The sequence below is a fragment of the Sebastes fasciatus genome, chromosome 11, assembly GCF_043250625.1.
Source record: "Sebastes fasciatus isolate fSebFas1 chromosome 11, fSebFas1.pri, whole genome shotgun sequence".
NCBI lineage: Eukaryota > Metazoa > Chordata > Actinopteri > Perciformes > Sebastidae > Sebastes > Sebastes fasciatus.
Genome location: NC_133805.1, coordinates 35,517,053 through 35,529,354, shown reverse-complemented (window position 1 = coordinate 35,529,354; position 12,302 = coordinate 35,517,053). Strand labels below are relative to the sequence as shown.

Genomic DNA, 12,302 nt, shown 5'->3' with positions numbered 1-12,302 from the left:
TAATATTGGTTGTGAAAGTAAAGCCATGTAGGATCTGGTCTGGTAAGGTCTGGTGCCTGCTGTTGTAAACAAGATAGTTGGCTGCATAATTGCTTGCTCGCCATCGGTATGCTAGCTAACAGCAAAACATACATCATTGGCTGTTGTTTTAATGTAATGTGCACACCGTGGTCTGCTTTACTGTTGAGTGGAAGAGGTCCAGAAAAGAAGTGCCCAGCAGTCATCCTAAAGTAGCCCCTGAAGCACCGATGGTTCATGCTACACTCCTGCTTTGCTTTCTTTCCTGTAATAATGTCTGTATCCAATATTTGATCTTCTTTTGAGATATACGATAAACATCGTCGCTACTGCTTCTGCTTGAAGAGTCCATTATTACATAGAGTACAGTATATCCTTTCGTGAAAGGCCATAACTTGTGTGTGTGTGTGTCTTGAGAAGCCAAAGCAGGCTGGAGAGCAGACGTTTATTAATCCAAAAAGACAGGCAGAGTATGTACAGTCCGTATATGAGCAAAGATCTAGGGGAAGATATTCAGGACAGTGATAATCTGACAACCCATGGCTACTATGATTTCCAAGAAGAAGAGAGGCATGAAGGTTACAGAAAGGTAATGCATTTCTGATTTCATGTCAGCAGAATCAGAAATAAGAAATAAATCAGGTTTCTCTTGCAAGTATATTATATTGTTCATGTGTTAGTGTGAATCTACGGTAGACACTCTCCATCCATAAAACATTGATCCTTAGTATACTTTGTTAAAGGATAATTCATATTATTATTATTACAAATGAGTTTCTATTTGTTCAGTTTTCTGCCTCTTGTGTATTTGTCTGTCTTCTCTGCAGGTTCCGTGGTGGAGAGGAAGTCATGTGAATCAGGCTCTAGCTGTTTTGAGACATATCCTCCTGGATCTGTCTTTTTCACATATGTTCACATAATCTACGAATCATTTTTGTCATATGGATTGTCTATATTATAATGTTATTATGTTGGTATATTCTGTACACACAACATGTCCAGGCTGAGGGATCCCTTCTCAGTTGTTCTTCCTGAAGTTTCTTCCATTTTTCCCTGGTAAAGGATCAGTGTGTTCGACTTAGTGACACCTAGTGGTGAGGTTGCAGATTCTAACCAAGCGTGTAGGAGTAATATGCGAATGGCCCTCTCTACAGCTGTTGTAGGAGTATAGGTCATTTGGAGAATAGAGTGTGTAGAATGTGTGTGTACGTGGGAAGTGAGTGGTGAAGCAAGACGGAGAGCGGCGTTGAATGTGTGTGAGCAAGCAGCGGAGCAGCGGAGCAGCGAGCAGCGAGCAGCGAACAGCGGAGCAGCGAACAGCGAGCAACTGAGCAGCGAACAGCGGAGCAGAAGACAGAGTTAGTTGAGCTCTGAGAACATCAGTGAATGTTCAGTGGAAGTTTCAGTTTGATCAGAAATAAATGCTGCAGCTCCTCCAGACCAACGGAGGTTCTCTGTGTCTGGTTTCCTGCTGCTGAGTGGAGTGACGGGGGTTAACTTGGCGAGTAACGTTATCGACCTCGGCCCAAGCCGTTCTGGGCTACTGTTGAAACATGGCGGAGCAACATGGCGGACTCTGAGGAGAGGACCCGCTCCCTACGTAGATATAAACGGCTCATTCTAAGGTAACTCTTATTATCAGGTGATTATACGCTAAAGAAAACATACTTATTAATATTATATTCCATTTCTGTCAATAGATCACAAGCTAACTGACATACGTTAAAGGTACGAAATACGGGATTGGCAGCGTTTCTATTGCCTCTCAACGGTTCTCAACATGGCGAATGGTGGCTCACAGCTAATGGTGCTAACAGCGCTAACGGTGCTAACAGCGCTAACAGTGCTGACAGACCTAAGAGTGTTAACCTGAGGGGGAACCGGAGGGGGAACCGGAGGGAGAACCTGAGGGGGAACCTGAGGGGGAACCGGAGGGGGAACCGGAGGGGGAACCTGAGGGGGAACCGGAGGGGGAACCGGAGGGGGAACCTGAGGGAGAACCTGAGGGGGAACCTGAGGGGGAACCTGAGGGGGAACCGGAGGGTGAGCGCTACACTTCGGCGACGACGCCATCGGTTGGGACAGCGACTAATACAGCTAATACTTTGGTGAGTGCAGAGTTCTTATTACTGATACAAATGACAGACACAGAGAGGCAGTTAGTCAATATTAAGGCCTCAAAGCCGTTAATCCATAAATGTTCACTGTCGTCAGTTAGCAGCAGGAACATATTCACTCCAAACCACAAATCAGGTGAGCAAAGTGAGAAACAAACATTAATGTTATTAATGTTATCATATTCTGTAAAAGTGATACTTTGCTAGACATGAATGTGAATGATGAAAATAAAAAAAACAATGACTTGTATAATAACTAGTTAAAGAAACAATTGGTTTAGTTTGGTTAGAGATGGTTAACATTAGAACACACATTCAGACTTTTAACTCATTGTGGATTAAAATGATCTTTTTCTGGCTGTATACAGGTTATATATATATACTGGAAAAACAAAGTTCGTAAACTTGTGTTTGGTGTATTATTTCTCTGTTGTTACAATGCTAATTGGCATTGTATTTGACATGGTTGGAAAGCCTGTTTATTTAACTTCACAATGATGTCCAACTTGTGAGGATCATGCATTTGTGGGATGAGCAGCACAGCTGATTATGTCGGTAGCGCCCAAGAATTTTTTTCAAAAATGCTCTGCCAATGGTAAACAGTGTATTCTCATAAGGCTACCAGGAAGCATGCAATGACTGCCCTTCAGGGTTAAAGTATGGAGACGACGCGGAGAACGCTATGCTGATTGTTGCACCGATGGAGTAACAGCTTTTGGTGGGGGCAGTGTCATGGTGTGGGGGGGGCGGCATCTCCCTCACTGGCAAAACAAAGCTTGTCATCATTGAAGGCCATCTCAATGCAGTGAGATATCGGGATGAGATTCTGCAGCCAGTGGCGATACCATATCTCCACAATCTGGGACCTAACTTCATCCTCCAAGTTGACAACGCTCGCCCCCACAGAGCCAGGGTTATCACAGACTACCTCCACAATGTGGGAGTAGAGAGAATGGAATGGCCTGCCAAGAGTCCAGACCTCAACCCAATTCCACACTTGTGGGATCAGCTTGGGCGTGCTGTACGTGTTAGAGTGACCAACACAACCACGCTGGCTGACCTGCAACCAATCCTGGTTGAGGAATGGAACGCCATCCCACAGCAACGTGTGACCAGGTTGGTGACAAGCATGAGGAGAAGGTGCCAGGCTGTTGTGGCTGCGTATGGATCTTCCACCACTACTGAGGCTCCTGACAGTGTATTAAATGAATCAATATGTCTTGTTTGTTCCTTGTTACTGAAAGAGAGTTCAATCATCCAATCCACCAAACAACTCAAAACAAGAGTCAGTACCAACAGGAGAATACACTGTTTACCATTGACAGAGCATTTTGGAACATTTTTCTTGGGCGCTACCCACATAATCAGCTGTGCTGCTCATCCCACAAATGCATGATCCTTACATTTGGACATCATTGTGAAGGTAAATAAACAGGCTTTCCAACCATGTAAAATACAATGACCATTAGCATTGTAACAACAGAGAAATAATCCACCAAAAAAAACAAGTTTCTGAACTTTGTTTTTCCAGTTTATATACAGAACACAGTGATGTTAACTTTAAATCCTAATAAAAGTCAGCAGACTTTTTAAAACATGCACTTATAACTTTGGGGAGCCAAATATTGAGGTTTGAGTTAAAAGGTCTGATGTGAATATTGAGTGGTTATTAATAGGTGGTTACTAATAAGTGGTTATTAATTAGTGCTGTTAGACTTGTTTTTCTTTTCTTTTTTACCTCAGACTTCATCTCTCTACTCTGGAGCTCAGAGGCTGAGAGTTCAACCACACCTTTGCTCCCTGCATCCCTCATAGTGCATATGTGAAACACCTGGTGAAAGGGGGGGTAGAGGGTCCATGGTGAGGGTTAAGGTTACAGGGTTACCTGTCTCTGACAGGGGGTCAGAGGTACTAGGATGCAATGGATGCTAAATACTGTTTTATTAATGCTTTCACATGTTCATGATATCAAATTGAACTTGAAGGTTCAGTTTGTGAGCTCATATACGTATAAGCAGCCAACTGGCCCTAGAACAGTAAAGACTAGAATGGCACTCGGAGAGTATGATTTTACCGACCGACACGCGCCCTTATTGGATATCATTTACTGATTGGACGCTGCGCTGATCAGACTGATCTGATACGTCAACATCACTGCAGTTTTATACCAGAGTGAAGACGGACCACAGATTAAAAGTTTTATAGTTTAGTTGTCTTCTGATTCACCATCTAGTTATAATCTGTGTTAACTGTAGGTGTGAACAACAGACGGACCATGTTGATGGTGAAGTGTTCCAGCAGAAGGACCTGCAGTATCTCTGCTTCACACACCGTCACTGAAGGAGTCTGACACTGAAGGAGCTTTATAAGAGCTGACAACGAACGGACCTCGAATAACTTTCTTCATTTATTAGAAAGTTTTCTTTTGATCATTTGTTATTTCCCCCGTTAACTTTTATTAAGTATCCAGTTAAAGTCAGAGAGAGAAGGAGGGTTTGTCTTTTATACCTTTTACATCATTTATCCTCATTTCCATTCAGTCACATGAGGCTGATAATTCCTGAACGTCGGGTTTGATATGAGTTATATCATTTACATTTTCCCTCAAACATTCAGCCTAATACATAATTTCTAGTGTCAGAATATGAATAACTACAGATGCTAATAATGAATAAATAATATAAAGATATTGTTCCAGTAGAGATGGTTCCTGGTCCTCTAAGCAGGACTGCAGCTGCTGTTATTCATGTGCAGTCGTTTGTTAAACAGGTAACAGGCTACAGAGAGGAAACACTGCTGCTCTGCCACTGAGAAGAACTGAGTGTCTTTATTAGTATTAGATCAGTTCAGACATAAACTCCATCAGCATTCTCTACAGCTGTTAAAGCCGACTGAGAGCACGCTGTGTTGGTAAATGGTAAATGGACTTGCACTTATTTAGCGCTTTTCTAGTCTTCCGACCACTCAAAGCGCTTTACACTACATGTCAGTATTCACCCATTCATACACACATTCACACACTGATGGCAGAGGCTACTAAGGTGCCAACATTGATCATCCGGACCTGATCTAAATACTCATTCACATACCGATGGCTATGCCTTCGGGAGCAATTTGGGGTTAAGTGTCTTGCTCAAGGACACATCGACATGTGACCCGGAGCAGCCGGGGATCGAACCACCGACCTTCCGATGGTTGAACAACCTGCTCTACCCTCTGAGCCCCTCTGAGCCACAGCTGATCCAGCTGTGATCAGCTGCTTTCATCAGAAACGGATGTCGCTTCACGTGACGCTTCAGAGGAAAGATCGCTTCATGTCTCTAAAAACATATTTCCTCTCTCCTCATGTCTTTTCCTCGCCTCCTCCACTCGCATCTCCCGTGGGCGTGACTAAGACGCGAGGAGAGGAGTCGAGGAGAGGAGTCGAGCCGTATAAAATCCGAAATGGGAGAGGCCTTCTGTCTCTCTCTGAAGGAAAGAGGCGGGGTGACGCGTCATCAACGCGTCATCAGTTACACTGCGCATGTGTTATACCCAGTGATCGGAATCCTTAGAAATATTCCTGAAGCCGGATCGCCATCAAAATCTAATGGATTGTTCATTGTGCCACACCCCAGCTCTCCAAAATGTTATTCAAATCCATTGTGGACTTTTGGATTAATCCTGATAACAGACAAACAAACCAACAAACCAACGCCGGTGAAAACATAACCTCCTTCCTAGGCCTTCGGCCTTGGCGGAGGTAATAACAGTTCTATACTAAATATGTATTCATACTGCATGATATTCATGGTTGAATCCCAATTGAAATTTAAACCCCATATCTTGCATCACAAACTATGTGAATACCTGGTTTTCCTCTTCACAGTTAAGAAAAACTGAAGGAAAACTGTATTGAAGGGACAACATACAGTATATATTCCTATATACTGTACCCAGTATATATTATACAGTATATATTCCTATATACTGTACCCAGTATATATTATACAGTATATATTCCTATATTCTGTACACAGTATATATTCCTATGTAGTGTACACAGTATATGCTACACAGTATATATTCCTATGTAGTGTACACAGTATATATTATACAGTATATATTCCTATATTCTGTACACAGTATATACTATACAGTATATATTCCTATGTAGTGTACACAGTATATACTACACAGAATATATTCCTATATACTATGAGGAATTCAACTACAAAATACTAGTCTTGTCCTGTCTTAGAACCATTGCCCCCTCCCACAAGGTGTATAAACAACAACAATAAAGAAGAATAAAATCAGATAACAGATACAAAACAAAAACGTGAATAACATCGATCAACTCTAACGAGCACATGCAGGCCAGTTGGCAGGTCTATGTACACGGACTTTATGAATGGATTTGTTGTAGACCTGACCTATTCAGATGTCTGTAAAGGACTGTACAACGTGTTGGCCACTTATTTAGTCTTTGAACTTGAGTCATGTGTGGGGTCATGGAGGGGACATGCCCAAGAAAATGTTGTTTTTTCAGATTTTATAATTGCCGGTCAAAAGTGACCCGAAGACGATCCTTGCACCGTGGTGGTGTCCAGCTTCCATGGAAATATCAACACAGGCAATGTTTCACTTTTTCTAATGTTAGGATCACTTTAGGAAAAGTCATTAAATTTCATGTTGAAAAACTATAATTTAGGGTGTTTTCTCTGCTATTTAACAGAGTGGCGGGTCATTTTTGACCATACCGACAACAAAAGGGTTAACATACCTGCAGCTCTTTCATGAATTTGTTGTCCTCCTCCTCTTCTTCCTCATCCTCCTTCGGTGCTGAGGCTGCAGGAAGGGTGGAGGTGAAACCAGCCAGAGGAGCAGGAGCACACATCTGGGGTTTGGGTTTGACCTCTGGAGGCTGTCTTGGGGGTTTGGGCTGAGGAACTTTCTCTTTCTCACCATTGTCCTTAAACAGATCAATGAAGTTAAAACACAGCATAGAATAAATGTTCTACCATCTTGTTTTTTGTATGCTGTTTTTTAAGAAGGGGCACGGCCTTTAGTTTCATTATTTTGTGACGTGTATCTATACGTAATAACTTTATCAAAGTCTGGAGGCTTCAAAGTCTTCATGTAGTTAAGCAGGTATTGGGAAGTATACTGGGGCTGGGATGGTACATCATTTTTAAAAAATGTTCATGAAATTATCATAACTTTGTGTATTAATTCAAACTCACATCATGTATTTTAATTTTGCATCACCATAGGGCCATAAGTATAGTCATAAAAACTCCATCTAGAGAGATACTACATTAAGCAGTATATTTAAAATCAAATACTCTGTAATCACTTTTAAAAACATTGTCATGACATTCATCTGTGGTTGTCTAAGCTACAGTGATAATGCCACCTTAAAGTGAGCTAAGCTGCTTTTGACGGTGTTAAAGCTAAAGCATGTGACCAGCTAACATTAAGCTAACGTTACTTTCACAGACAGTCAGGACAGACTGCTGCCCCACACAGGTTATACATGTCAAATACTGATGAGAGAAGTATAACGTTTAACTGGGAGATTCCAGCATACTGTTTACTACTCCTTAGCTTTGGCCGTTGGTCAATACGGACTGCTATCCGTGTAGCTAGCTGCTAATTCTGAAAATGAGGTATATAACCCGTGTAGATTGTTTACGACTCACCTCATGACCTTTTCTTTTTGTTGGAGCAGCCACAAGACAGTCCATGAGATAAAGAAAGGTATTTCTTTCTCTAAAATTCTTTCTTAAAACATTGGCTTGCCGAGTTGTTTACCACACACCAGGCAAGAGTGCCAAATTTGTAGTTTGGCCAACTTTAAGGACTTTATGTTAATTATCCACAGTTGCTTAAATATGCCATTGACATTCATTTTCACCATTCTGGTCAAAGGTGTCCTCACCTTTGACCATGAATTGAAACGCAGGAGGAGAGGGAACCGTGCCGGTGCACTTGTGCGTCTCTGATGATGCAGACTTCCCACACCGTTACCGGGGATAGTCCTCTCCAGCGTGCCTACACTGTGCAACAAACTGGATTAACTTCAGCTACTGGTGGGGAAAAACAGCCAGGATCCTGTTTGTGCACAGCTCTGCCTTTAACACCATCATCCCGGCTCTGCTGCAGGACGAGCTCTCCCAGGTGAACGTGTCCGACTCCACCTGCAGGTGGATCACAGACTTCCTCTCTAACAGGAAGCTGCACGTGAAGCTGGGGAAACACGTCTCTGACCATCAGCACCGGTTCCCCTCAAGGCTGTGTCCTTTCCCCTCTGCTTTTCTCCCTGTATACCTACAGCTGCACCTCCAGTCACCAGTTCATCAAGCTTCTGACACCACCCTTATTGGACTCATCTCTGGTGGGGGTGAGTCCCCCTACAGGTAGGAGATTGACCATCTGGTGACCTGGTGCCAACTGAACAACTTAGAGCTCAACGCTCTGAAGACAGTAGAGATGGTTGTGGATCTTAGGAAGAACGGGCACGGGCATCGATCACAGGGACGTCCCACACCAACATACATGGACGCACTGAAGAGAGATGCTGGACAGTGCTGGCGAGCTAGCCAGATGTATGGTGGACTGGGAAACTCCGCTTGAAAGCCCGTCTGGGGACGACCCAATGACATCAATTCCGATAGTTGTATTATCACTCTGGTTTTGTGTTATCAGTCCTACTTGTATTAGCTATTACAGCTGCTAGGCTATTATTGTGGCTGCTTCTGCTTCTCTCTCTCTCTCTCTCTCTCTCTCTCTCTCTCTCTATCTATCTATCCCCCGAGCCGGTCTCGGCAGATGGCCGCCCGCCCTGCGCCCGGTTCTGCTCCAGGTTTCTTCCCAGTAATCGGGGAGTTTTTCCTGGCCACAGCGCGCTTGGTGGATCCTGTTGGGTCTCTAAACTATGGTGTACGGTCATAGACCTGCTCTATATATAAAGCGTCTTGAGATAACTTCGGTTGTGATTTGACGCTATACAAAAATAAATTGAATTGAATTGAATTGAAATTGAATCACCCTGTGTGACTTCCCAGCCCACACTGTGGAGTCCCTCCGCTCCCTGGGCTCCATCATCACCCAGGACCTCCAGTGGGAGCTGACCATCAGCTCCATCATCACCCAGGACCTCCAGTGGGAGCTGACCATCAGCTCCATCATCACCCAGGACCTCCAGTGGGAGCTGACCATCAGCTCCATCATCACCAAGGACCTCCAGTGGGAGCTGACCATCAGCTCCATCATCACCAAGGACCTCCAGTGGGAGCTGACCAACAGCTCCATCATCACCCAGGACCTCCAGTGGGAGCTGACCATCAGCTCCATCATCACCCAGGACCTCCAGTGGGAGCTGACCATCAGCTCCATCATCACCCAGGACCTCCAGTGGGAGCTGACCATCAGCTCCATCATCACCAAGGACCTCCAGTGGGAGCTGACCATCAGCTCCATCATCACCAAGGACCTCCAGTGGGAGCTGACCATCAGCTCCATCATCACCAAGGACCTCCAGTGGGAGCTGACCATCAGCTCCATCATCACCAAGGACCTCCAGTGGGAGCTGACCATCAGCTCCATCATCACCAAGGACCTCCAGTGGGAGCTGACCATCAGCTCCATCATCACCAAGGACCTCCAGTGGGAGCTGACCCATGCCAAAGACAATGATGGTGTACCGTTACACCACCATCATTGAGTCCATCCTCACCTCCTCCATCACCATCTGGTACGCAGCTGCCCCCGCCAAGGACAAGGGAAGACCATAGCGTATAAATCACTCTGCTGAGAAGGTCCCTCCAGGACCTGTAACCCTCCAGGACCCTGAGGTGAGCAGGAAGGATTGTGGACACAGACTCTTTGAATAACTCCCCTCTGGCAGGTGTCTGCAGTCCATCAGGACCCAAACCTCACTCCACAAACAGTTTCTTCCCGACTGCAGCTTGTCTCAACAAGTGGTCTGCACATCCCCTGGTTAATATTTTGCACATTTCTGCACAAAACTACTACTTGTAAAAGTGTTCAGCTCTTTCATTTTAAAACAGCTATATTGTGCATATTTTATAGTATTTTTTATATTCTATATCTATGTTGCTTGACTTTTGTAGTACTTGCTTTTATTTTGATTTTCTCTTATTATGTGTAACCTCTTCCACTACTTGAGGGCGCCGGCGCTGTCTTCCAGAGGCTGTAGCAGGCTCAATTTTCCCAACCCATGGTACCAACCATGTTATGGGATGTGGCCATGGCATGTCCAGGAGGAGGCTAAAAAGCTCTCTGAAACTGGACTAAATTTGGGCAAGAAAAAACTGGCTTGGACACTTTTCTGTGCTTCAAATGTATACTTAGCAATGCGCCCACGCACACACACACACACACACACACACATATACACATACCTGGGCTCCAACCGGCTCTATCCTGGTGGTGAAAATCACCTCTCCTGACCTTCCCGTGGTTAGACCTGAACTGACAGGATGGAACCTGGGATGACAATAATACAAATAAGAAGGTCTGCAGGTGATCCTCAGTGATGAACTGACTGTGAGTCAGAGCCACAGCCGGGTCGTCCGCCAATCAGAAGGTTTCGCGATTTGATCAAAGTGTTGAAGCAAGCTTCTCCATCAGTGTGTGAATATGTGTGTGAATGTGTGTGTGAATGGGTGAACGCTGAGTGGTCAGAAGACTAGAAAGCGTCTTGAGATAACTTCTGTTGTGATTTGACGCTATATAAAAATAGATTGAATTGAATTGAATTGAAAGGAGCTCTATAAATTTACCTTCGTGGAGGAGGAGGAGGAGGAGGAGGAGGAGGAGACTTGCCGGCCCTGTCTGGACTCGGCTTCATCTCCTTGTCCACACTGGTGCGGCGGGGTTTCTCCACCTGTGGCCGGCTGCTGCGCTCTGTGCTGGGAGAAGCTGATGGAGCAGCTGAGGGAGCAACTGATGGAGGAGCTGATGGATGAGCTGATGGAGAAGCTGATGGAGGAGCTGATGGAGGAGCTGAGGGAGAAGCTGATGGAGGAGCTGATGGAGGAGCTGATGTAAGAGCTGAGGGAGCAGCTAATGGATGAGCTGATGGAGGAGCTGAGGGTGCAGCTGATGAAGGAGCCGTTGGAGGAGCTGAGGGAGGAGGTGAAGGAGCAGCTGATGGATGAGCTGAGGGAGCAGCTGAGGGAGGAGCTGAGGGAGGAGCTGAGGAAGGAGGTGAAGGAACAGCTGATGGAGGAGCTGAGGGAGGAGGTGAAGGAGCAGCTGAGGGAGCAGCTGAGGGAGGAGCTGAGGGAGGAGGTGAAGGAGCAGCTGAGGGAGGAGGTGAAAGAGCAGCTGATAGAGGAGCTGAGGGAGGGGGTGATGGAGGAGGTGAATGAGCAGTTGAGGGAGCAGCTGATGGAGGAGAGGAGGGATCAGCTGATGGAGGACGCTCCACAGCAGCTCCTGGAGTTGAACACATCCAAACATCAGAGTGCTGTCCTTTAGAAACAGTTATTGTTTTGTGTGTTTTGTATATTATGATGTAAAGTATATAGTATATTGATGTGTTATCTTGCTGATCGATTGATTGACTGACTGACTGACAGACGGACTGACTGATATTGGCTATAAGCCTGATCCATTTCCCAGCCTTCCCAATGTGGTCTGGGTAGACCACTTTGTGCCCAAACAGATAAACAGCAGCCTACTAATGTGTCCATGATGTCAGTGTGTGTCAGCAGAGTCCCTGTTTGTTGCTATCGAAGCAACACTTCTCAGCTGCTCCTCCACAGAGCTGCTGTTGGCTGGAAACAGCTGTTCTACAGAGCTACTGTTGGCTGGAAACAGCTGTTCTACAGAGCTACTGTTGGCTGGAAACAGCTCTTCTACAGAGCTGCTGTTGGCTGGAAACAGCTCCTCTACAGAGCTGCTGTAGGCTGGAAACAGCTCCTCTACAGAGCTACTGGAAACAGCTCCTCTACAGAGCTGCTGGAAACAGTTCCTCTACAGAGCTGCTGTAGGCTGGAAACAGCTCCTCTACAGGGCTACTGTTGGCTGGAAACAGCTCCTCTACAGGGCTACTGTTGGCTGGAAACAGCTCCTCTACAGAGCTGCTGTTGGCTGGAAACAGCTCCTCTACAGGGCTACTGTTGGCTGGAAACAGCTCCTCTACAGGGCTACTGT

The 12,302-nt window shown here is 45.3% G+C and overlaps 1 protein-coding gene across 1 annotated transcript in view; it reads right to left on the bottom strand.

The window, feature by feature from the left end:
- LOC141777799 (uncharacterized) overlaps positions 1 to 12,302 on the bottom strand; it is a 133,526-nt gene that overhangs the window by 19,214 nt on the left and 102,010 nt on the right. The window contains exons 19-21 of the mRNA XM_074652363.1: positions 10,925 to 11,582; positions 10,544 to 10,628; positions 6,901 to 7,089 (exon numbers count right to left, since the gene is read on the bottom strand). Coding sequence (XP_074508464.1) covers positions 6,901 to 7,089; positions 10,544 to 10,628; positions 10,925 to 11,582 — 932 coding nt within the window. The remainder of the gene's footprint in view (positions 1 to 6,900; positions 7,090 to 10,543; positions 10,629 to 10,924; positions 11,583 to 12,302) is intronic.